Source organism: Nannospalax galili, unplaced genomic scaffold (assembly GCF_000622305.1).
Source record: "Nannospalax galili isolate Female #2095 unplaced genomic scaffold, S.galili_v1.0 scaffold10, whole genome shotgun sequence".
In the NCBI taxonomy this organism is placed as follows: Eukaryota; Metazoa; Chordata; class Mammalia; order Rodentia; family Spalacidae; genus Nannospalax; species Nannospalax galili.
Window position 1 is genome coordinate 7,909,356 of NW_008331140.1, and position 26,753 is coordinate 7,936,108.

A 26,753-nucleotide genomic window follows, 5' to 3' on the forward strand; every position below is an offset into this window, starting at 1 on the left:
ACAATCTGTCCTTTTGATTTTGCCATTTCCTGGTTTCCATGGTATAAAGATTCCCACTACAGTGATTTTATGTCTCACTCAACTCAGAGTTAGGAAAGAAGGATAATAATTGGCTCTGTGAGCACGTGTGGTTTGGCTTAAGCCAATACTTGAGGATCAAGAGGGAAGTTACTATTAAAGAAAAAGTGACACAACACAAAACTCTTCAAGATGAAATGACATATTTTCTCATACATGTAAGGAAGAAACAATATAAGGAGAAGACGAGGGGCAAAGGTTTCTCAAAATAAATACTATTTTAAAAATAAGTACTCTCCTGTTCAAGGCTTTGCTTTTTCTTCTTTTAATCCAGATGGGAAATCAATTTCAATCTTGTGTTTACTGAGTATGTTGCTATGTGAGAGGGTATACTAACAGGGAGAAAGAAATGCATAAGACACATCCTGTTTTTAAAGAGCTTAGAATCTAGCAAGGGGGATGATACAAGAATACAAATGACTAATTGACGTGGTATCACAGTACAGTGAACCTAAGCAAAGACCCAGTATAGGGAAACATGGAGCATATTTTTGTTATTATCTGTTTTCCTATTTTAAAAACAAGGTTAGGGGCAGCGAGATTGTTCCATTGGGTAATAACAATATTTGCCTTGCAATCTTGATGACCTATCTAAATTTTATTCTCAGATACAGAGGAAGGAGAGAACCAGCTTCTGAAAGCTGTCCTCTGACCTCCACGTGCACACCCTGGCACTGTGTGTACCTGTACTAAGACACATATACACACTATACACAACACACACACACACACACACACGCACACAAACATACACGTGCACATGCAAACACATAATAATAATAGTAATCATAGTAATAAATATTTTTATTGATTCCAGAACTTCATACAATGTATTTTGATCACATGCAGAACTCCTCTCCACTTTCTATCCACTCCCCACTACTCCCCATTTCATGTCCTCCATTATTATCTACCCTATTTATTTATTTATTTATTTATTTATTATTTGGAAATCACTTATCAATTCCAATCTGTGCTTCTCAAGTACATATTAACCCACAGGGCTTATGACAGAATGCTCAAGACTTGTGTAGACCCAAGCCAGACAGGGCCCCAGCATGGATGTGAGGGGTGGGTAGGAAGCTCAAGCCATAGCTGAGAATCTGTTGGCAACTGATGGGTGTTGGGAGAGGGAGAGAAAGTTTACCTTAGTTATGTGATACCTGGTTGTACTGACAAATAAAATATTTTAAAATTAAATTAAAGTTATACATGTACATAGCAAGTTTTATAGAATTGCTTTAAGAAAACATTCCTTACTCCTCCCCTCTCCCCTCTCTTTTCCAATAGGTGGAGCCCAACACTTTCCATTCTACTATGTGTTTCCTTTGGTATTTATTTCCCTCAGTGAATGATGTCCTGTGTTAATTAGAATTCCTGTGATTATTGAAACACTCAAAATAACAGTGGCTTAGACAAGCCATTAAAGTTCTAGTCAAGTTGGTACCCTGTCTACAGCTAGTATAGAAGCACTAGGACATCCTTAGAGATCCTAATGCTTTCCATCTTCTTTTCTGCCATTTGTGTGGTGCAATTCCTCTTCAAGTTCCAGAAGTCTGAGCAGTACAATGGAGATAAACAAGAAGAAAGATAAAAGGATGTATACCATATTTGAAAGGGAATCTCTAGAAACTTTTATTAGACACTTTCACTTCCATCAAACTGGCTAAAGATTAGTCACCTCTGTCATGCCAAACTGTAAGGGAAGCTATTAATAGAGTTCTACTGCCTCAGTCGTGTGTTCAGCTAAACTTATTATTTGAAAAGGGAAAAAAATGTGAGGAATATCCGGCTGGCTCTCACAAATCTGTTTATATTCTCACTCCTTTAGGCATTGTCTTTTACATTTTGACCACGAATTTAATGGCTTTCTAAAAAACTGCTGAGACTGTGTCTTGAGCTTTTCATTTATTTGTGTTCATATTTCCTCATATTCAATATTAATGTTGGGTGTGAGGGTGATCTGGCTGTGATATCTGTCACTCCATTGATCACCAGGGGATGATTCATCCAATCTGGTTGGCTAAGCAGGTGTCCCCTTCCTTACTCACAGCTCCATATGTGTCCCTCCTGAAACTGAGGCTTGGTTAAAGAGGACAATCTTCTCCAAGTGAGGAGGATCAGTCTTCCAAGAAGAGATGTAGTAGCACTTGCCTGTTTGAATCTCCACGCAAACTCTTCATATTAAGATTGTTATCACTATGCAAATACCTTTGAATTATGTAGTTCAATATCATTGTTTTTCTTTATACATTACATATTTTTCCCTTAGAGCTTATAATTTAGCTAGGTTTTGTCTGATTTTTGCTTTTTTTTGAGACACGGTCTCCCTATGTAACACTAGTTGGCCTGATACTCATTATGTAGCCTAAGCTGGCCTTGAATTTGTAACAGTCTTTCTGCCTAGTCTTCCCAGTGCTGCCATTATAGCTGTATGCTATGACAATAGCCTTCTTAAGTTTTGTTTTAGATATTTACATGTTTGCTTCTTTCATTTTTTTTTTCCTAGTTACTTTATTGCTGTGATAAAAACCACTGACCAAAGGAACTTGGAAAGAGTTTTATTTCAGCTTACAGTACAATCCTTCATTGATGGGAGCCAGGGCAGGAGCTCAAGCAGGAACCTGATGGCAGAAGTTGAAGCGCAGGCCATGGAGGAGTGCTACCTCCTGGCTTGCTTCTCTGGCCAGTAATCAACCTGCCTACTTGTTCAACATAGGACCACCTGCCCAAGGGTGGCACCACCTACAGTAGTCTAGGCCCTCCTATATCACTCAACAATCAAGAAACTGCCTCACAGACTTACCCACAAGGCACTGTGGTAGAAAAAATTCCCAAATTGAGGGTTCCTTTTCCCACATCTGACAAGTTGACAACCAGAGCTATGGAACACATTTTTCTATGCACTTACTACCAATTTTTCTTCAAACCCTCTTAATATACCTATACAAGTTTAATAGTGGAAAAGTTTCATCATCATGCAGATTTATTTCCTAAATCACATGATCCAGTTCAATCTGGATTGGCTAGTCTGTGCACCTGGGATAGAACTATTCCACTGTGATTCTCATATTTAACTTATTTTTTCTTTCTACTTTAAGATATCCTTACATTTATTTTATAACATTTTTACAAATTTTCTACTTAATCTTTCCCTGCCTTAATACTTTGTGCCACAGGGTCTTCAGAAGACCCCCATACTGCAGAAAAGAGATAAGGGCAATATTTTTAAAAATATATACTTCCAGGGCTTAGGGACCATTGTGGAAGAGGGGGCAGAAAGATTGTAAGAGCCAGGGAGGAGGTGCATGACCATATGGAAATACAGTCCTATAAGTTCCTAGGATCCTGCTCATGTGATCCTACAGGAGTGGTGTCAGCATGCACAGAACCCGTGCAAACTCAGAGACAAAAACCCATCATAGAACTGGGGAAATGGACAGTTGACCCCAATATTAACTGAACAACTATTGGCAACTGATTACTGCTGGGTGAGTAAGAGATGATCTTCTTAAAGCAAGGAACTCTAGATAGGCTGACTAGACCTCAGTAGATGATCTTGCACTGAGGAACATCTGGGGACACTAACTTGACACAATAGACCTTAAGACAAATGACAAGTGTGTATGAATTCCAGTAGGGGGGGTTGGTGCCAGTGAGGAAAGGGGTATAAAGATGATTAAAGATTGATTGTGATGTTCTGTATGAAATACACAGAAATTCAATAAAAATGCCTTTATACACACACAAATATATATATATATATCCAAAATGAAAGATAATATGTCCATAAGATAAAATTCATGTCCAGGATTCTGATAGTGGGCTTGTGTAATATACTTAGTACAAAAAGCAGTAAGTGCTTTTACTATTGGGTCTTCACTGAGCCATTACCTGGTGCAGATTCTGCTATACATACAGAAAGTCCTAATATTCAGAAAAGGATGAAGAAATTATATTTCATTCTTAAAATTAGTTAAAACTTATATTAATAAAGAAATAGAAGACAATCTACTATCCTTTTCTTTCTAGTGAGTTTACAACATACCAACACACCGCAGAGAGATGATTTTAAGAGATACATTTTAAAACGACTTTTTCTGCAATATTTGGTAAAAGACTCTAAAGAATAATTTCTGACATATAAATGTCTTCATGATTTCAGGAGAAATTGCCTATGTTTTTAACTACAATGGACCTTCTTGTTACTGAGCACTAAAATGAACTTTGCCTCTGGATGTCTAGTCAACCATTGCTTATGGTATAATTTGAAATTTTAAATTTCTTTTCCTTTGTTATATCATATTCAGTTACCCCTTTATTTATGGAAGATTCATTCTAAGACCACTAGAACATCCCTGAAACTGGATAATACCAAACCCTTTGTATACTGCATCTTTCTAATGTATACACGTAACAGACAAAGTTTAGTTTCTAAGTTAGGTGCAGGAAGAAATTAACATAAATAATAAGTAATAAATTAAAAAGAACTATGACAACATACTATGATAAAAGTTATGTGAATTTGATCTCTGTTGAAAGTCAAGAGAAATACTACTATTTTCAGAGTGCATTTGACTACAGGTAACAAACTGGAAAAAGCAAAATTTTGGATAAGGGAGGATTACTGTATTTGTACGAAGTCTAGGAATAAAAGTTGGCATTCTTTTCCTTCAATCATATCAAGTTGCATGCTCAAAATATTATTCCCAGATTAGTGTTTAATGTTCACTACTTATTTGTTTAACAAGTATGAGCTGAGCAACTATTATATGCCAGAACCCTTCTCCGTACTATGTGAAAATTGCAGCTCTCCTAAGGAACTTTTAAATTCTTTAATGTCTCTGAGCTTCAATTAGCCATAAGTGGAGATAAAATAGCTCAGGGCTATAGAGAACTTATATGCGGATAATGTTTGGAGGCACCATAATTCCTCAAAATCCATTAGGTTCCGCCCACATTTTGTTAGAATTCTGTTATAAGGGCCTGGTCTTTCCATCTGTGTTTCATTTATACTGGACAAGTTCAAGTACACTCTTGTGTGGCTAAATATTTATATGAACAACACATGACTCAATGTTTGAATACATTTTGCAAAATTTAAATAAATTTTTTCATTGAAAATCGGTGTATATTTTTAAATTTAAGATTATATTTACTTTCAAAAGGGTATGGCTGTATTTCAAATGTCTTTAAACAGACCAGTGTCTTTCAACTGTGTGGTAAAATCTCTACTTTGTTTTTTACTTGTTTATTAAGACAGAATCTCACTCTGTAGTCTAGATTGGCTGGGAACTCACTATGAGGTGAGACTAGCCTTGAGATCATAGCAGTCTCTTTCAAACCTTGGCATCCTGAGTGCTGGGATTATAGGTGTAAGCCACCAAGCCTGGTTTCCATTATCTATCACAGATATTGATTTAAAGCTGGTGGACAGCTGGGTCAAGGTGCTTGGTTAGAATATACAAAGCCCTGGGTTAAATTTCTAGCACTGAAAAATAAAAGTCAAGCCTCTTTAGAGGCTGGGAGTATAGCTCACTTGTGGGGTGTTTGTCCAGTTATGCACAAAGCCCTGGATATAAGCCCAGCACTGAAAAGAAAAAAGTTAAAATGGTAAATTTCATAAGGTAACATTGTGGCTTACACCTTTATACCTACCACTTGGGAGGTAGAGGTAAGAGGATTACCCTGCCTTTGAGGCCAGTCTCATCTACACAGGAAGTTACAGGCCAACCAAAGCTACATAGCAAGATCCTGTCTCAAAAAATCAAGAGGGAGGTGACTGAAGAGATGGCTCAGCAGTTAAGGCAATGGCTACTCTTGCAGAGGATATGGATTCAGTTCCCAGCACCCACATGATGGTTAACAACCCTCTGTAACTCCAGTTTCAGAGGATCTAATGCCCTCTTCTGACTTCCTTGGGCATTGCAATGCACCTGGTGCACTTACAAACATACACACAAAACACTCATACACATAAAATAAAAATAAATTTAAAATAAATTTAAAAAAACATGAGGGGTAGGAACAATCTGGTACGCATTCTCAGATTTAATCCAGTGTCAACACACACATATGTATATATATGTATATCTGTATATATATATGTGCATATATGGGAGACAGAGAGAGAGAGAGAGAGAGAAATTAGAAAATGGATTCCCCAAGATTTAATAAAGGCCAGGCCGGTTACAATTTCATTCTATTCATTATTTCCCCTTTTACTCTATCAGAGTACACCTTATCATAAAAATTACCCTGAATACGTCTTTAAAATCCTAGGCATACTGAACCTGAATATTCAAGGAAGGACCTAGAAATCTTTGATTTCCTTCCCCTAATAAAATTAGGTGAGTCAGATATATGTGAAAAAGGTTTCACTACTCTGTGCCATTGTGTTTAAAAAGTCTAGCTAGTTCTTTCTCTTTGTAACACTTGGTAAAAAATTTAGTTAAATTTTATTTGGCTATCTGTTACCTATATCACCACAGAATCATAAGTCCAAGTTCCATCAGGATATAGAGCATGCCTGCTATCTTCGTTCCATATATGCTTGCTACATAATATTCAGTAATAATTACGGCATGAACAAATAAATATCTAACAGAATTGTAGTATCTATATAAATCACTGAAAGAGTATTGATTATGTAATAACATACATTTAAACTAAAAGTTTGGAATTCAGTTTCACATTTTTAATAGAGATACACTTAGAAATTGATAAGGCCTAAAAGCCTCATGTTTTATTGTTGTTGTTGGGTTTTTTTTGTGTGTGTGTGACAGTGTCTCTCTGTAGCCCCATATAACCTGGAACTCTCTATGTAGACCAGGTTGGCCTCAGTCTCACAGAGATCCACCTGCCTCTGCCTCCTGAGTGCTGAGATTAAAGGTGTGTGCCACCATGCCTGGCTAATAGTGTCAGTTTTAAGAGCCATTATATTTGTACAATTATTTATATACATTCTGGTTGAAAAGATATAATATTATTCTACAGACTGATAATCATCATGAAGGGATTCTTACTATCCTAAAAAGTGCAAGATTTGGAAACTTGCTCCCTAGTTTTGTACACAAGGAATCTGAGATCAAGTAATAAAATAATTCACCAACAAATCCTGTAAAATGGTTGAAAAACAGCTGAATGTGGTCATCCACACCTTTAATCCCAGCACTCAGGAGGCAGATGTGGGCCAGTATCTGTGAGTTGGAAGTCAACCTGATCTATATAGTGAGTTCCAGGCCATTCAAGACTACATAGTGAGATCTTGTTTCAAAAAATAAAGATTGAAAAACTGGGTACTTCAAAATTAATCATATGTAATATGAAGTAGAGAAAAAAAATACTTTTACATGTATTTAATATCCAGAATGTCAAAAAGAGGTTGGGATGAAAGAACTAGATACAATGCTTAGAATACATAAGACAATAGACATTGATTGATTTTAAATAATAGTATCTGGGGACAAAATCAACATTCCAAAAGCTAGATTAAAGAGACTTGCAGAATGGTGTATTCAATATTCTTTAAGTTTTCATGCAAAGACTTAATCAAAACTTCAGGGCTGGAGAGATAGCTCAGCAGTTAAGAGCACTGACTGTTCTTGCAGAAGACCTGAGGTCGAATCCCAGCACCCACATGGAAGCTAACAACTGTCCCTAACTCCAGTCCCAGGGGATCCGAAAGCCTCTTCTGTCCTCCGTGGGCATTGCACGACACAGGTGCACTTACCTACATGTAGGCAATACACACATACACATAAAATAAAAAATAATAAAATATTTTTAAAAGTTTCCATGCAAAGACTTAATCAAAACTTGAGGCACTTGGTGGATCGGATGATGGTGTCCCTTATTGATAAAGCGTATCTTGTTCCTTGGTTGATCTATTCTAATGCTAATGCCTTCCTGATGCACTCTCTTGAATATACATGAAATTGTGTTTTATCACCTGAGTGTCCTTTCACTCAGTCAAGTTCAAGCAAAACAAACCACTACAAGTTTCTAGAACAAACTAACATTAAATGAATTTTTGTAAATAATAGAAAATTCCTCATAATATTGGAGTTTGGGAAGTCCAAGATCAAGGTGCTAGCAGATTTAATGTCTAGTGGGGGCCCACTTTGTAGACTTAGCTGTCTTTTCCTGGTGGAAGGGATCACAACCCTTTGTGTTTCCATTTCAAAAAGCAGTAAATCCATTCATAAAAGATTCACTCTCAAGACCTGATCACCTCTCAAGGGCCAGCCTCCTAATACTATCACTTTGGAGGTTGAAAGTTCAACATACTAATTGGGTTAGAGGACATTAATATTCAGACCGTAGCACCTTCTAAGATAACTGCTTTCCTCTTTGAGTTTGTAAAAATGTAACAAACTCTTTAACACTGAATTTATATTTTTAATTATTTTTTATTACCTTTCAGGGTGTGTGTTTAAAATAATCACCCTATGTAGTCCCAGCTGGCTAGGAACTTACAGTTATAGGTGCATACCACCATGCCAGGTTCTGCATTTTTGTTTAAAGGGGTATCTAAAGAGGAGTTGTTTTAACCTTTGTATACAATAGAATCTCAAATACTTCCCAATATTTTCATCACATAGTCTACCTTTGTCATTGCACATGCCACACAGAAGATAAATAGAAACTTTGTTTCTGTTCTCCTTTTCCTTCTTTTTCTTTAGGGTTTATGATGTAAATGAGACTAGAAGCATCCTAAAGAAACTGGTGTCTGCCTTCTGGCTCATGCAATCATTTGCACAGCATCATTGGCTAAGATTAAGTAGTAGAAGATGTTCTGCATTACAATTTCATAAGCATCAGTATTCACAGAGAGGAAATCATGAAACAACATGACAATTTTAAAGAGTTTTCGTAAAAACATCTAGTTCTTTTCATGTTTTGAAGGCTGACAGTTCATACTGAATGAGACAATATAAAAAGAAATAGGAAGGAAAGTACTTTCGAAACTTTATTTTCTTTTGGGGAAACCTAATGAAGCTAGGAAAATTATTGTAACATCCATAAATATTTTTCTATTGCATAGCTTTCACTTGGAAGTCTCCAAAACAATCCATTTGTTTCAGATTTCATGTTTAATATGTAATACTAAATACATACAAAGTTTGTGTTCTCTGAATTTGCTCCCCAACTCCCACCCAGCAAATGCAATTAGTCTAAATGAGCTAACTGAACAGTTCTTCTGTTTTGCCCTAATATATTTTTCTGCAAAATTTCACCAAGTATAAATCTAAATTTAATCAGGCTTTTTATATCAGAAAGTATCTATAATGACATTGTATTTCAGTAGGCCTTATTGTACAGAGGAAATTCTAGTTAATATACGAAGATAGGCCTGGAGAGACAGCTCTGTCAGTAAAATTCTTTTAAAAATATTTCATTTATTATTTTTATGTGTAAGTGTATTGCCTGAATGTATATTAAGCACATTCATGTCATGCCATGTCAGAGGAGGGCATCAGATGCCCTGGAACAGGAGTTACAGATGGTTGTTAACCACCATGTGGGTGCTGGGAACCCTAACCCTGTCCTTCTGCAAGAGCAGCCAGTGCTCTTAACTGCTGAGTCATCTCTCCAGTCCCAACTGTCGGGAAAATTCTTACTGTGCAAACATAAGGACATGACTTCAATCTTCAGAACCCATGCAAAACTAAAAAGAAATAAAAAGCGTATATGCCTGGGAGTGCTATTGCTGGCCAGTCAAAATTCCAGCATAGATTGGAGGTATTGGCAGTTGACAGCTGCTGTGGGACAGTGAACCATTCCTTCTTGAGGGTGTGGCAACCTGTAGGTTTCCTATGTTCCAGTGGATAACCCCACACTCCCACACATATGGGCGGTACTAATTAGACTTAGTGGGTTAACAACAACAATGAAGACTTTAAGTTAAGAGGGGGCATGTTGGGAGAGTTACAGTCAGAGCTGGAGGGAGGAAATAGAGGGGCAGGTGGATCATATTTCACTGTATACATGTATGAAAGTCAAAGTAAAAAAAATTAAGCCAGCCATGATGGCACACACTTGTAATTCCAGAAATGAGGAAATGGTGATAGACCAATCTTTGAGAACAGCCGGCCAGCCAACCTAGCTTAATCAGCAAGCCCCAGGCTGAAAATTTTGAAAAATATGGTCTGAAGAGATGGCTCAGAGGATATAGCACTTGTCCTGCAAGTGTGAAGATCTGAGTTTGAATCCCTAGAACTAAATGTAAAAGCCTGGCATAGACGTCCATGTCCATAATCCCAGCACTCCTAAAGGTGATGTGAGTGAGAGGCACAGACAAGAGAATCTCTGGAAGCTCAAGATCCAACTAGTCTAGTGTACTCTACAGTAAACAGCAAAGAGAGCTTGTGAAAGGCAAAGACTGACCCCCAACATTCTTCTCTGACCTTCATTAGTGCACTGTGACTCGCACACGCTGGCATTCACACACACAAACATATGCACACACAAAATCACAGACATCATACATATACATATCATGTACAAACAAAAGAAAGATTAAAAAGTACAAAATATACAAAGAAGGAGTATAATCATCTAATTTAAGGCTTAACTTAAATCTGTGCTCTATTCTGAGTTCATCTTTATACAAGGTATGAGTTTAGGTTGAAGTCTATTTTTACATTTTCTTAGGATATGTGATTGGTCCATTTTTTTCTTGAAGACTATACATAACTTTATTGAGTAGATTGTGTACCTCTGTTAGAAGCCAGCTAAACTTACCATACTTACATGACGATATTTCTGAGTTTTCTATTCCATTTCCATAATCTAACAATCATTGAAATTAAGCATAAGGATTCCTTCGACTTCATTTTTACCTGCACTAATTCGTGTCCTTTCTTAATTAGCATACATACATACATACATATACATACACACATACATACACACATATGTATCTGTATTTTGACAGAAAATTTAATTGTGAAGATCATTTGGGGAAGAATGTGCAACTTTAGTTCATTAAATCTTTGAATCCATTAATATAGTGTTTCTCCATTTATTTAGGACCACTAATGTTTTGGATTGTTTCATCAACCTTTGATGTTGCTAGCATTCGAGTCTTGTACATGTTTTATAAATTTTATATCTAAATATTTTATTTTTAAGTTACTAAAATAGCATAGGGCTGGGGATGTAGTTCAGTGATATTGAGCTTGCCTGCCATGCATGTTGGGCTTGATCTTCGGCACCACAAAAAAGCAAGTAGTCTCATATTTCCAATTGTACCTTCAATGTATTCACTTTACTATAGAGAAGGACAATTGATTTCTGTATGCTGGTTTGTATTCAGTGATGTTCCTGAATCCACTTATTGCCTGTAGCAAAATTCCTTGGGATCTTTTGTATAACCTATTCTATAATCTATAAATAGGGAAAGTTTCATTTCTTCTTTTCTAGTCTATGTAACTCCTGTCCTTTCTTTAAATTGGTGCATGACTTAAAATCAGTTTTCTGTTGAATACAAGTATTTAGAATGGATACCTTGTTTACTCCTGTTTTAAAAACTATTTTATATTATTATTATGATATGATAGCTCTGGGGGGGGCTGAAGATTTATTTTCAGGGCATTTTTAAATAATGAACTAAATTTTCTTAACAGTTGAGTTAAACACTTCAATTAGAAAAGAAGAGACATTTCACTGAAGAGGCTTTATGAATAGCAAATAAAACTGTGGAAAGATGTTTACTATCATTAGTCATTAGGAATACCAAAAAGAACTCCCTGAAGAACTAGAGAGATGGCTCAGTGGTTAAGAGCACTGAGTGCTCTTGCAGAGGACCTATGTTCAGAGCTCCATATCCATGTGGCAGCTACAAACCCCCTGTAACTCCAGTTCCAGGGGATCTGATGCCTTCTTCTGAAATCTGTGGGTGTTGCACAACACCGGTGCACTTACCTACATGCAGGCAATAGAGTCATACCCATAAAATAAAAAAAACTTTTTAAAAAAAAAAAAACAACTGACGGTGGATTCAATACTCAGCACGGGGGGGGGGGGACAAACAAACAAAAAATACTACTGGTCATGGTAATATTGACAAGATTTCTTATACACTATTAATTTTTTTATTTTATATGTGTGAATGTTTTGTCTTCGTGGAGACCAGAAGAGTAGGTTGGGATCACCTGGAACTGGAGTTACAGATGGTTGTCAGCCCCATGTGGGTGATGGGAACCGAGCTCAGGCCCTCTACAAGGACAGTCAGTGCTCTTAAATGCTAAGCCATCTCTCCAGCTACAAACTAAAACTTGTCTACCCAAAAATCTACATATGACTTTTTATAGTAGCTTTGTATGTAATAGCCACAAACTGGGAACATCATGTATATTTATTTACATTACTTACATATATTTGGTTTTGCTCTGCAGCCCTGGTTGGCCTGGTACTCCCTGTGTAGCCCAAGGTAGGGGCAAATTCACAATGGCTCATAGGCATGCACCACTGCAGCTGGCCTGCTGTTTCTGGTATTGTGCTGTAATTTTGAAAGGCATAAATTAGAACAGACAAAATGAAGAATACATACAACCTGCCCCTGAAATTTGAAATTTTCTGTGACTCTAGATTTTCTTTATATAAAAAAATGTGGTGGCTCACACCTGAAAACCTAGCACTCAGGAGACTGAGGCAGGAGATTGTCTTAAGGGCAACATGAGCTACATTGTGAATCTTTGGCCAGCATGGTTTACAGAATGAGACCCTGTTTCAAAACAGCAACAAGGACAACAACAAAAAACTTAAGGCAAGGATGTAGCTCAGTGGTAGCATGATTACCTCCCTGGGTTGCTCCCAAGCATTGATTTTTTTCAATAACTAATTTAATTTAATTGTTTCTAAATCTAATAAAAATGAAAATGTAGATTACTAGAATCAGCAAGGTATTAATTCTGAATGCAAACATAAATAGAGGCTGCATTTTCACCTATGAAGAGCAAGATTGGAAGGATATGAGCTATAGACATCGCTGTATGCCTGGCTTCCTGGGGAAGAGAACCCATTCATTTTTCCTTTTGAAAGGTTTGGTGAATTATTTTCCTCAGAAACAAAATATAAACAGGAACAAAAGCAATCTTTAATAGCCTGCATCTCATTTGAAAGTCTTAATATTTAAATAAAAACCTTCTATTAACAAAGAATTTTAAACTAAAAGCATAATTGTCTTATTTTTGCATGTTGCTATAAAAATTCTATGGTTTATGTGCCTATTCATTCTAATTATACTTTATGCTTCATCCATTTGTTATTGTAATCCCCTTAACTTCTCCATTTTCTGTTTATCCAACTTCCTCTTATATTTGTCTTACAAAGACTTGGATTGGGAACCGAAGAAGAAAATATCGTTTAATGGGAATTGAAGTCCCACCTCCAAGAGGAGGCCCTGCTGATTTCTCTGAGCAGCCTGAGTCTGCTTCTTTGTCTGCACTCCCACCGGGGGAGGAAGCTGGGCCTGAAGTAGGAGAGGATAATGACAGAAATGATGAGGTGTCCATCTGTTTGTCCGAAGGAAGCTCTCAAGGTACTTTATATGCTGTATGTCCTAATAATAGCCTCTGGAAATTTAATGTATTTTACTTGCTTTTCAGTGGACTGCACTTTAAATCTAAGGCTTTCAAAACATGTGACCAAGCATTTGAAAAGAAACAGGTTTATTTTTAATGTTTCCACCTAAACAGCCTTCAGTGTCAAGTCCTCACAAAATAACATTCATCTATCACAACAGTGATACCTTTTATATAAAAATGTCAGTTATTAGAGCAGTGCATATAATTAAATAAGTGGTTATATTTAGAATGGTAGTCAGCTTAGGTTAGAGTTTATAAATACTCTAACAAAGGAGAGTATGGTATAAGATGAACAATAGGCTGAGATCTGAGAATCTGGCTGCATATCAGAGTTTTTCCACTCACAAATTTGGGCAGAGCATTGAGTTCAGTAGACTTCAGTTTCCTCACCTGCAAAAGGAAATTAGACTGGGGCTTCTTTATAGTACTCTCAGTGTTTCTGTGAATGAGATTGCAAACAACAGCAAGGGTTAATACCATGAACACCATTTTCCCACAAGAAGTGTATTTCATTTGACTTCAGACATAGAGATAGTTCTAATGCCACTTTATTAACATGTATTAATTTCTAATTTACGTAGCATAAAAATTATTCATTATAAATGCACAGTCCATTTACTTTTTTACCAAATTTTATAGATTTGTGCAATCATCCCCACCAAAATCTTATTTCAGATCTTTTTTATCCCTCCAGAAAATTTCCTTACCCCCAAATTTACTCAATGTCCCCTTTTGCCCTCAGGTTCAAGCACACTAATCTGATTTCTGACTACATATGTGATCTTTTTTGTATGTTGTATATGAATCTGATAGTAAAATACATGGTTGTTTTGTATATATGCTTGAGAAACTGATTGAGACTCATCACACCACACAGCAAACAAATCACGTATTTTTTTTTTTTTCATTGAGCTAGTTCACGATATTGACAAATTAGCTTCTGGTTTGTTTATCTAATTTGAATGTGTACACATGTGTGTTGGGTGGGCATGTGTGTATGCTTGTTAGCAGGTGTGCGGGCACATATGAATCCAGAACACTCTTTTGTGGCTCTAGCTGGCTTGCTCTGGAGATTCCCTGTCTACACTTACTCTGGGACTACAGGTGGGTGGCTACACCAACTTTGCTCCTTAGGCTTCCATGGCAAGTGTTTACATACTGAGCTATTTTCAATTCCTAGTTTCCTTTTTGCTCTTTAATGATTGATTGATTGATTTGCTGATGGATGGATGGATGGATGGATGGATGGATGGATGGATTTTTGAGAAAACTGGTCTTGAAATCATCATGTTGCCAAAACTGTCTTTAAACTGCTGATTCTCCACCCCTCACGTACTTGGATTACAGTATGTGCTACCTTGCCTGACTATATTAGTAATCATTAAGTGCTAAGTTATTTGTACTATATAAAAGTATGTGTTAGTAGAACTGGGAAAATGAAAAGCAGACCCCAATCTTATCTAAAGGAATGTTTGCACACCTGATTGCTACTAGATGAAGAAGAGCTGATCTTCCTAAAACAAAAGACTCTAGATAGGCTGACTAGACTCGGCAGATGGACTTGCACTGGGGAAGAGCTGGGGGCACTAACAGCACAGTGGGCGGTAACAGGGATGACATAGTATATGGGCTCCAGTTGGAGGGGGGGAAGGTGATGGGAGGGTGCCATTTGGGATGGGAATATAAAGATAACTAAGATTGTTTGGGATGTTCTGTATGAAATACACAAAAAAATCAATAAAATAAAAGTAGGTAAAAATTATGTGTTAGTATAATCACTGATCATAAAATAATTTAAGTAATTATGGCAATAATTAAATTTGGCTGTGGCCTAAGTTTTGAGCTAATCTAGTATTACTAGGTCTTTCTGTGAGTTCTAGAATTTTAGCCAATCACTTAAGAGACCTCGGGAGTTTAAATGTAGGGAGGATTTTGTGTCACTAAGTACAGTATCACTTCAGCATAGACAGGTTGAAAACTGTTAGAAACTAGGGTAACAGCTCCATTTTTTGGCATAGGGCAATAAAGTGGTAGAAGAATACTCAAAATGGTATCATATAGGAAACAAAATATATCATTGCAGTCATCAAGTTTGAATTTGATTAGTTTCTGATTAGAATTTCTCATTACTCCTGATCCTTCTGTCAATACCTCCTACTTATGATGTTTTTAAAAATTATTTTTATTTTATGTATACGAGTGCCTGCATGTATGTAAGTGCACCTGTGCCATGCAGTGCCCATGGAGATCAGAAAAGGGTGTTGAATCCCATGGAACTGGCGTCATGGACAGTTCTTAGCTGCCATGTGGGTGCTGGGATTCGAACCTGCGTCTTCTGCAAGAACAGCCAGTGCTCTTAACCACTGAGCCAGCCCTCCGGCCCCTTGATGGTAGAATTTTTGTGCATAATTTTTGTTGTTCAGCAGAGTCATACTTTCCTTTCTGATTTCTGACTTCGTTGACATAATTACAGTCTTTCTTTGCCCTATAGTTGTGACAATAAGCCCATATGTTTGCTTCTGGTATCCTTATGGTTTTATTTTTACAATTTTATTTTTATTTCACTTAGAATTTATTTTGCCTTAAGATGCACAAAGAAAATACCTAATTTTACATTTTCAAATAACTAGTTGTTCTATGCAATTTCTTAAATAATTAATTCATTCTTTTTCCAGTTAGTTTCAATGAAGCTTTAAAAAACCAAATATATATCCACATGTATACACACACACACACACACACACACACACAAGAGTAAAATTCTCGGCTTCCTATTATGCTATTTAGATCTGTTTTCATCTGTGGCTTTATAATGTCTTAATATCCAGTAAAGTTTCTGTTATTCTTACCTATTGCAATACATTGATTCTTCTAAATGAACTAGAAAATGATTTAGCTAGTTCTTTTCACAATTTTGTCCTCAAAATTCATTCAAGATTTTTATTGGAATCACCCTCAATGCATAGACTCTCAGAGGAAAATTACTTACATTTGCAGTACTTAAGATGATAGCAGGGCATACATGGAAAAGCACTGAATATTCTGGGTCTGCAACTCAAAAGACAGCTTAAAACAGAAGAAATGTGGTAATCCACCAAGCTGAGGCCAATAATACCTCGTCAAAGAAACAGAGATTTAATTGAAATTAAAAAAAAAAAAACAGACAAGACAATGGAGAAGGGCTGTGTGTTGAGAAATATTTACATTTGGGGGCTGCAGTAAAAAAATTAGCCACTGAAAGAACATTCAGGAACAACAGAATAGTATGTAATCGCTAAATCCAAGGAAAGAGAAAGATTTCAGAAATAAGAGGGGTCATTATCTCAATGATCTCATAGAAATAGAGTAGAAAGGAGAGGCCATTGAATCAGTCTTTAAGAGGTTCTTTGCAGAAGCAATTAATTGCATGCCCAGGGGGCGGGCAGGCAAATTGTAATGGGGAGAATAATGAAGGTAATAGAGGAGGTGTTTAAGACCAGGTGTTTGAAAGGTTATCAAATGGGAATCTCAATCTCTCTCTCTCTCTCTCTCTCTCTCTCTCTCTCTCTCTCTCTCTCTCTCTCTCTCTCTCTCTCTCTCTCTCTCTCTCTCTCTCTCTCTCTCTCTCTCTCTCTCTCTCTCTCTCTCTCTCTCTCTCTCTCTCTCTCTCTCTCTCTCTCTCTCTCTCTCTCTCTCTCTCTCTCTCTCCCCTCTCTCCCCCCTCCCCTCTCCCCTCACTCCTTCTCTTTCTCTCAAACATACACACATCTCTCCCTTCTTCCCTCTCTCTCATCTCTTTCTCTGTCTCTCTCTGTCTCTCTCTCCCTCCCTCCCTCTTATTTTTGCAAATTATAAAATTAATGTAAAGGAAAACTCCTGAAGTTTTAAAAATCATCAGGATTTCTAAGGTCATTAGTTCTTCTTAGTTCAGTAAATACAGTTTGGGCTTTGGTTAGTCTTTCCAAAATTGTATGTGCCTGGAAATCGTGTAATTTCAAATAATTATAAAGACAAGGTCTTTAGAAACTAATGCTCAACTGAAGGTACTAGGGAAGAAGAGATTTATGTGTTTCTCTGCAAAGGATTGCTGTGAAGAAATATTCTAGTAAAGGAAAGTACAGAGGCCCCTGAAGTCCAGGTTTTCATTCCCCAACTGCCACTTGCCCTCCTGAAAGAATTTTAGAAAATCGGTGCTTAATAGAAAAGCGGGGAATGTTAATTTTAAAATCTTCTTTAATGATCCACATTTAATAAACCACTGCTCTTGCGCTAGCATCCTCTGTCAGGTAATAGTGTGTTGTCTGGATAGCTGGCATAGTAATCAAGACCTAATGAGAAAAAAAGAGAGAATTTAATGTATGAATCAAAAAACACTGGGTGAGGAGTAAACAATTTCCTAGCAGTTCTACCGGTGGCTTATTTTTCACAGCTGTGCAGTAACCTTTTCATTCTCATCAGAAATTGCAACTGAAAAGCATTTTCAAATGCTGAAAGAAGTCCCCTTGGTGCCGTTTCCGACTAGGTTTGTACTATGGTCTTCTTCATTTCACTGTAGGAGAATACTAATCTGATTGTGTTGAGTATGCGATCCTTTGTTTATGACTAATTGTTCATCTGGCTGAGACTAATAGCCTACCTCTAAAATACACTAACCATATTGTCTTCCTGTTTATGACTATTATGTTAACTTTCAGATCCACTGATTGATTATATCCGAGAAGAGTAAAGATATCTCAAAAATCTAACAACTGCAGTTCAGAGTCCTGATAATCACATTGATGTTAATTTAACAGGATTAGAGTATTCTAAATGTTTAGAACAGGAAAAATCTTTTTTTAAACCAGGGCTTACATATCATAATACATGTTTTAAAAATAAACAAATGAAAACCACATAGTTTTTTTTTCAGTATCTAGCCAAGGAAAAATAAAGATTTTCTCCAAATTGCAAAAGGAGGCAGGCTTTGCCATTAACCAAACATACTCATGACCCTTTAACAGTTCCCTAAGCATTGTTTTGTTTCAGAAAAAGCAGATAGTCCCTGACAGTTTCTGACTCCTGTCAGTCTACTTTATACTCCTCACCCTCCTCTCCTACATTTCCTTTTTCTTTCCCTGTGAGAAAGTGAAGAGAAGATAGGCATTCTTGGACTGATTTGAGGGGAAAAATAACTACTTGGGTTCACCTGTTGTAGAACTTGGAAACTTCAGCAAAAGTAATACTTTGATAACTGAGCTCCTTAATTTCAAGTTGTTTTCTACCAAAGTATATTTATGATTGAGCAATTTTAAAGCTTTGCACAATCCTGAGAGGCAAATTTTTTAAAGTATAAAAACAATATTTATAAGTTTAGTACAAATGCCTCTTTTTCAGCTGCATCTTTATATGTGGGTGTGCACCTGAAAGTGATTCTGCATAGTTACTTAGTGTGAGCAAACAGTCTCCACATAGAGTGCCCTCTAGAGTTTTAATTGATTAATTTACTTTCTGTTTTTCAATTAGCAGAGCTGCTGTTCTTGAGGAATAAATCAAGAAAGCTGTTTTACCAGACACTTTGACAGGGTTTCTAACTTTTGCTAATGTTGAAGCTATCTATATGCAAAGGAAAACATTCCTTATTCAACTGATCACTTCACACCCTTTTATTTTAAAAGCTTCAAAACAGCTTTTATTGAAATTGTGTAAAATAATCAAACCATGCATAAATATACTGCCAGTAAAGCAGAACTGTGTACAAAGTTATGAGTACGTGAGAACAGGAATATAAGGGAATCCTATAAGGAATAGTACCAGTAATGATTTTGCTGATGAGCAATATAACCCCTCTTCAGAGACCACTATTCTTAATATCGGATCTGCAGCTAAAGCTGATGACAATTTTCCCTCTTTCCATTTCATTTAGTTGTTGATTATGTAGGACATGAACTGTCTCTGACTTGAAATGCCTAAATAATGAATAAGTAAACTTCCCTCTGTCAGGGAAACATTCTTTCATAAAATCTTAAATTGACTTTTCTTACATTTCACAAATAAATGAGATCACGCAGTGTCTCTTTTTTTCTTTCTATCTATGTGGCTTATTTCACTTAGCATAATGGACTCCAGTTTCATCCGTGTTGCAGTAAATGGCAGGGCAAGAAAGGTCAAATATATCAATTATAAAACACAGGTGTTCTTAATGGGGAGGGAAAAATGGAGAGATGTATGTCAAAAGGTACAAAATAGCAATGTGTAGCAGAAAAATCTAATAAAGAAACTGAAGACCATAGTTAGTGATAGTATATTATAGTCACAATTTTTGCAAAGTACTAACAGCAGCAGTTGTCAGGGGATGGGTGACTATGAGATGATAAATATGGTAATTTGTTTTCATTGTAGTAACCACTTTGTTATATGCATCTATAATATCATTTTGGATACCACAAATACATCAAATAAAATTTTTAAAAAAAAATTTAGTAGGTACAAAAAGAGTAAATTTCATTTATATAGAAAAACACGTTAAAATTCTGCTAAGTTTTTCCTGGATATCTTATATTTTAATTCTTATACAGAATTCTCATAAATGAATTTCTCTTAATCTTTCTCCATGCTTATGCGTGGGAATAAATGGACTTAGAAAAATCTTAGGAAGACTGATAAAATATTTTCATTTTGCTTTCTAAGGTGGATTAAAATGTTATTCACCAAGGAACTGAGAAATTCTACTAGTATTTATCCAAATAATGTCCATGACATTCCTGTGCAGAAAAATGAGACACAGAGATTTAAACAGTGCTATTCTATTTTTCTAAGCAATATGAGTGAGGATAATATAAACTGGGTGGGTAATGTATGCAACACCCAGGGCCTGGAGGCAGCCATTTGCTCATCACAGAGAGCTTTTATATTAAGACTAGCTTCTCTGGATTAATTCATCTTTCTAATAATAAAATATTAGATAACTTATAAAATAAAGATAAAACTTCTGAAATATTGGACTTGATCAGAGTGGAAATATATGTTCTTTTAAAAAATATTTGGAAACATAATGAAAATGGATATAATCTATAACCCCTCTGAAACCAAGAGCAAGGTGGATATTTTTTGAATTTTTTTTGCATATGTACAAGAGTATGCATATACAAACATTGAAATAATCCTTCCAGTTTATAAAAATGGAAATGGAAATCTTAATTACAGTGTTGCATCATTTATTGAAAAATTATTTTATTGATTTTTTCTTAATGCAATGATCAGAGCCAGGAATGGTGATACACACCTGTGAATCCCACACTTAGAAGGCTAACCTGGTCTATATAGTTAGTTCCAGGCCAGCCTGCATATCAAGACCCTTTCTACAAAAAAAAATATAGTATTATAGAGATACTTAAGTAAACAAAAACAAAAGAAAGAAAAACATCACATATAATAGCCTGCAATTCTACCCAGGGACAATAATCGAAAAACTTGAGTGCAGAGTGTCATGGATTTTTTTTTCTCCAAAGAAAATTATGTTTTCATTTACAAAATTAACATTATATGAACCAACATAATAGGTTTTATCACATGAATACCTTCCTCTTTATTAACTATTATGCTTCAAATTTATTGACTTCATAGGATTTATTATAGAGATAAATCCTACATGAATCTGTATAGCTCCATTGCTGAAGATATAGGTTTCCCCAGTTTTTAATATTAGAAATTGTAGAGCTTCATTTTTCCACCCCTCTACACTTATTTAGTTATGTTAAGAGCAGAAATGCTCACTGAAGCATGTTTGAAGTAAATTTGCCACTTGTATGCTTTGACAGTAGATAAATTAAGCATTTAACACACATACACGCATGCATACACACAAGTTTTGAAATACAAGAAATGAAGTATTTGCTTTTTTTTTTTTTTTCTACAGAGGAGTCGAATGAAGTTGTTCCAAATGAGACCAGGGCTCATAAAGATGAAGACCACCACGCAGTATCCGCAGATAATGTGGTATGTACAGTTTGGAATTCTTTCCTCATTACAGGATGGAGATCAGTGACATGGTGCCAGTTGATGACAGCATCAGTTTTGTTAGAATAAAGTCTTGCTCCACTTCATAAATCAAAATGGAACTTTTCCAATGAATGTGATATAACTTTGAGTGCTTAATAAGTAAATTTTAAATACTTCAGGTTTTTTTTTTTTACTTTGGATATTTGCAAATATAAAAACCTAATACTTAGATAAAATATATCATGTTTTATATATAACAACTTATTTTTCTTCAATACACTGAGCAAGGAGCAGATTTCTTCTCGTTTGACAGATGGCAGAATTAAAATGGAGTTTAGCCGGAGATCATGAAGGAAGCCTTTGTTAGTGATGGTGCTTGCATCCAAGGATTTCTCTGTTCAGACTGTATCTATCTATACTATGTTTAGAACCTTTTCTTTTTCCTAGCTATATTGGACTTTTAATCATCTTGAAAACCACGGTAAAGAAAAAGAGACAGTATTTAAGAATTTGAAGAGCGGCAGGGACAGGCTGTATGGATTAAACTGGGTTTGGTAAAGATGTAAACATATCATGATATTCCCTCAGCAGCTGTGTTAGCAGAATTTGTTTATATTTTGGCCCCGTAAGGTGCTACAGAATTCAATATAGTATTAAATAAAGTCAGATGCAAAGGAAAATGTTATCTTGTTTCTATTTTTGCTTTTAAATCAGTATTCCATGCTTGATTTTTATGAAACATGACCCTTCATTTCTGTTCCAAAGTAGTTGTGATATTAGTTTATGCTAACTTGTATTATAAACATTGTTTCTTTGACACTATAATCCTAACACAGCTATTTCATGAAAATGGAGCACATAAAATGTATATTTGTTAAATATCAATAATATCTAACTTTTCCCCACATATAGTAGAGATTTTAGGACTGAAATTTATTGATTTTTGTCCTGCTTGAAGTCTGTATTTGACCCTTCTAAACACTAAATTCAACAGGCATATTGGAAAATAAGTCTGATTTTGACACAGTCATTTCTTTTCATTAAAGGTTAGTGATAATTATTTTCCACATTGAATTATGCTAATATGTTAAATCTCACCAAATAATAATTTCCCTCTGTCATAGATTTGAGTAATAGTGCACAAGTTGTATGCAATTATTCATAAATTGAAATCCCTTTTTTACCTAAAGTCATGTTCATTTTTTGCCTGAATTTCTCTGCACTGACTCTCCCTTACAGCAGACAGCTGTAGATAATAAATGAAGTCGTGGCATGGTATGACTCATAGTTACTTAGGCACCTAATTTTTCAAGAACAATTGATTTTCAGAGACAAAACTCCAAACTTTCAAAGGTTGATCTCCTCTGCTTGTAACTTTTGAGTGCCCCCAATTATTCATGGATAACAAATCACACAGACACATAAGACCTATTTATATGCAGAAATCTATAGAGTGGCCTTTGCTGTCTTCTTTCCTTAAACATCTAGCTCCATTTTCCCAGAACCAAACCAAATAGGTACAAAATTCTAAAAAACTTAAAACAAAAAGTTTCAAGTCTAAGGTCTATAGAGAGCCAACATGATTAAAACTCAAGTTTGGAGTGATAATATTGGACAACAAAACATTAGCTTCATCTTCAGGCAGTGGTAGAAAACAATTTCACTGCAGCTGTCCATCTGACTCACAGCCTGCAGGTCAGAAACTCTGTAGTGGTGTCATATCCTCAGGCAGTATATCAAGTATGATCATTCTAAGTTTGTTTGTGACTTTTAATCACTATATATATTGCTGGGTAGGAAGTCTAATTTCATATTCTGCCTATGACATGCTGCTATCAATGTGCTTGTTCTTAAAAGAGTGTCTAGTGACTAAATCTAGCTTAGCTTTTCCCTTTTTGAAACTTTCTTTTGGGTTGGCAGGGTTTGAACGTTTTAAAGTGTGGGTTGGTTTCCCTTAACTGTTTTTTACATGGAAAGGCAATTTTTGAGCAGATTTTTTGTTCTTGTTGTTTTTGTCTTGCTTAAAAAGAAAGGCTTTGTGTTGTAAAATTTTGCTTTACCTTCCTCATGAGAACTTACTGGTCATTATTTTCATCAGCACCAATGTGTATTGTTTATTGACTAGACAGATATTTAATTAGTACCTACATTGTACAAAATACTGCACAAAGCTCTGCTGTGCCTTAGCACTGAAGTTAAGGGCATGTTCACCTTTCTCTATCTCTCCCCTTTCCTCACCCTCTTTGTTAGCATCCATGTAAAGAACACAAATCACCATGCAATTCTCATCATAACATCATAGATGTCTGCTTCCAATTGTCTAGCTAATGGAATACATTAAATACATGAATTTTCAGGAATTGTGTTTTCCTTTGGAATATATGCCGTATGCTAACGTTTTTCATTAGAAATAAGACACATGTAGAGAGACGGCAAAGGATCTCCTTTCTCTCAAACCCGTTTGTGTGTATATACATATACATATATATCCATATATATATATATATTAGATTATCCTTACTAAAAACTAGTTCCATATCACTGGAGGGCGCTATTTAAGCACAGTTGAATTCCTATTTTTTTCAGGGATACTGTGAAAATATAATTTCTGTTTTAAATAGCATTGAAGTGATTTTCTGTTTTCTAATCAATTGTCAATTAAAGATATAAGGGTGTGATAGACACATGCTGTGTGAAACACTGAAGAGCCAATTATCAGTGTCTATTCCACATAACCAAGACCGCCCCCCAGTCATCAAACTTAAATATTGAATAGGTATCATGTACACATTGCGTGTAGTGGTCTGATATATACATATATATATATATATTTGTCAACATTTCTCTACTTATGTTACAGAAAATAGAAATTATTGATGATGAAGGAAGTGACATGATAAGTAATTCTGAGGTAGAACAAGTGAATTCTCTCCTGGATTATAAGGTAAAAGTAATTTCAAGTTCCAAATTTACTAAGAGAAATTATTGAATAAAGCAGATTTATAATACCTACATGATTCCCATCTGATAGACTAAGCATCAACTTGAAGATCAATCAAAGTGTTGGGCAGATTAATAGTTTCTGGCTAGTTTGGTGGTTCCGATTTTAAGCAGTGTTTGCTGAAACCAAAGTAGTCATTGATGGTGTTAAGCAAGAGATAACAATGCACAGTAGTGGTTAATGTGGAATTTATGTTAAACTCTTTTGAAAGCCAGTATTTTTCTTAAAGTGCTGGTAAAGGTGCTAGAGGTAGTGGTATGTACCTTTAGTCCACGCTACTCTGGAGGATGAGGCAGGAGCATCACTTTAGCTAAGGAGTTTGAAACCAGGCTGGACAGCAGGGCAAGTCCCTGTCCCAAACAAATGAAAAAACAAACCAAAGCAAACACAGTAGTATCAAGTAAATGGTAACTAGAAAAGGGTTGATTTTCTTTCGCAGCGGCCTTTGCTAATTTTATGTTGAATTTTTCTATTTCCTCTAAAATATCTTTAAGATAAACCTGTTCTATAAGAATTTTAAAAACAATTCCTAATGAAAGTCCAGAATGAATATGAATAGAGATGACCTTTTCTTAATGTCAATTGTTACTAAATCGAAAGGCACCCTTTGACAGTGTGTCATACATAATTTTGTTTGTAGTAAACTTTAGCACATGCTATCAGCCTGTTTGTCAATATGTGTTCTGCATAGATGTGAAAGTATTCCCTATTTGGTAATCAGAAGCCTATCTTGCTAGGTAACTTAAGGCCTTCTGAAATTGGATACCCAGTCCTTCCTTCCTTCCAAATAGAGTTTCTTTTTGTGCAATATCATCAGTGTTTAAATCATAGTGGTAATCTTATGAATGTAACAAAGAACACCATTTAATTAGAGAAGAAACCAGCTGCCACTTTCTCAAAAAAATCTTTTCAGTTTTCGTATAATTGAAATTCATGCCATTTGACATATTCTGTTTTCCAAATGTTCATAATGTGTTAGACTTTAAAATATTGAATATTGTAAACACAGAAGGAAATTGTCTTTTGAAATATATTTGCTAAATGATCAAGAAACACAACAAAATTCTGAATTTAAACTATGTTTACAGCCAGATAGGGCAGGTCACACTTATAATCCTAGCACCCAGGAGGCTGGAGCAGAAGTTTTCCCATGAGTTCAAGGTTAGTCTTTGCTACATACAGAGATCCTGTCTTTAAAAATAGATAAGCTAAATAAATGTTTTAAATGAAAATTAAAATGTATTCCCACTAACAGAATTATAAAGTTGCTGGTTTTGAATTAGAAGAGGCCATGCTAATAGTTCCTTCTTAGTCATTTAATATATCTAAATGCCAAGTTCAGGATTAAAATGACTCTACAGGCCAGACCACTACTTGGCACACGCTGTGGAAAGTCCAGACGAGAGGACTGGATTGCACAGCTGTTAAGTGTGCTCCACTTAGCACTCTGAAACAGGTCACATAGGGTTGGGCTCAAGACTTAAAGGATTCTTTCCAGGACCTCTCCCCTCTGCCATAGCTGTCCATTTGAGAGGGTTTGGAGCTAAAGACCAAGGAGAGCTGAGCAGAGGGGTGACCCCAGAAATGTCCATGAGTGTTTTCATTGAACTCTAACAGGCATTTTAGTAATCTAGTCTTTTCCACTGTGGGAAATATTGTGGGAACAAGGGATCTCTTACTACTTCATTAGGGACATCCTTTATAACCATCTCCATCCTACTTATACTGCTTTCCTTTAGTTCTCAAAAGCATGCACATATAGAAAGAATGTATTTTTCTATAATCATTAGAAACGTTTCAATTTACTATATGTGTACTTTCAGCTGGACTTATCACTGCACATTTTGGGACATTTGTTTAAATCACAGTTACCAGTTTAGAAATTAATATCCTTGGAGAAAATTGTATGTTATTTAAATATACATACCAGTGCATAGAGAGATGGCTCAGCACTTAAGAGCACTGGCTGCTCTTGCAGAGGATCGCATGGCATGACACTGGTGCACTGACATACATGGAAGCAATACACTCATACACATAAAATAAAAATAATAAAGTAATTTAAATATGTGTACCAGAGTTCCTTGTTTAGGGATGAAAGTCACCTTGTACAATTCTTAAGTATA

The 26,753-nt window shown here is 35.8% G+C and overlaps 1 protein-coding gene across 1 annotated transcript in view; it reads left to right on the forward strand.

The window, feature by feature from the left end:
- The window catches only part of Hdx (highly divergent homeobox), a 150,332-nt gene that overhangs the window by 111,736 nt on the left and 11,843 nt on the right, over window positions 1-26,753 (forward strand). The window contains exons 6-8 of the mRNA XM_008822589.2: window positions 13,417-13,624; window positions 21,544-21,623; window positions 24,487-24,570. Of these exons, the coding sequence (XP_008820811.1) occupies window positions 13,417-13,624; window positions 21,544-21,623; window positions 24,487-24,570 (372 nt within the window). The remainder of the gene's footprint in view (window positions 1-13,416; window positions 13,625-21,543; window positions 21,624-24,486; window positions 24,571-26,753) is intronic.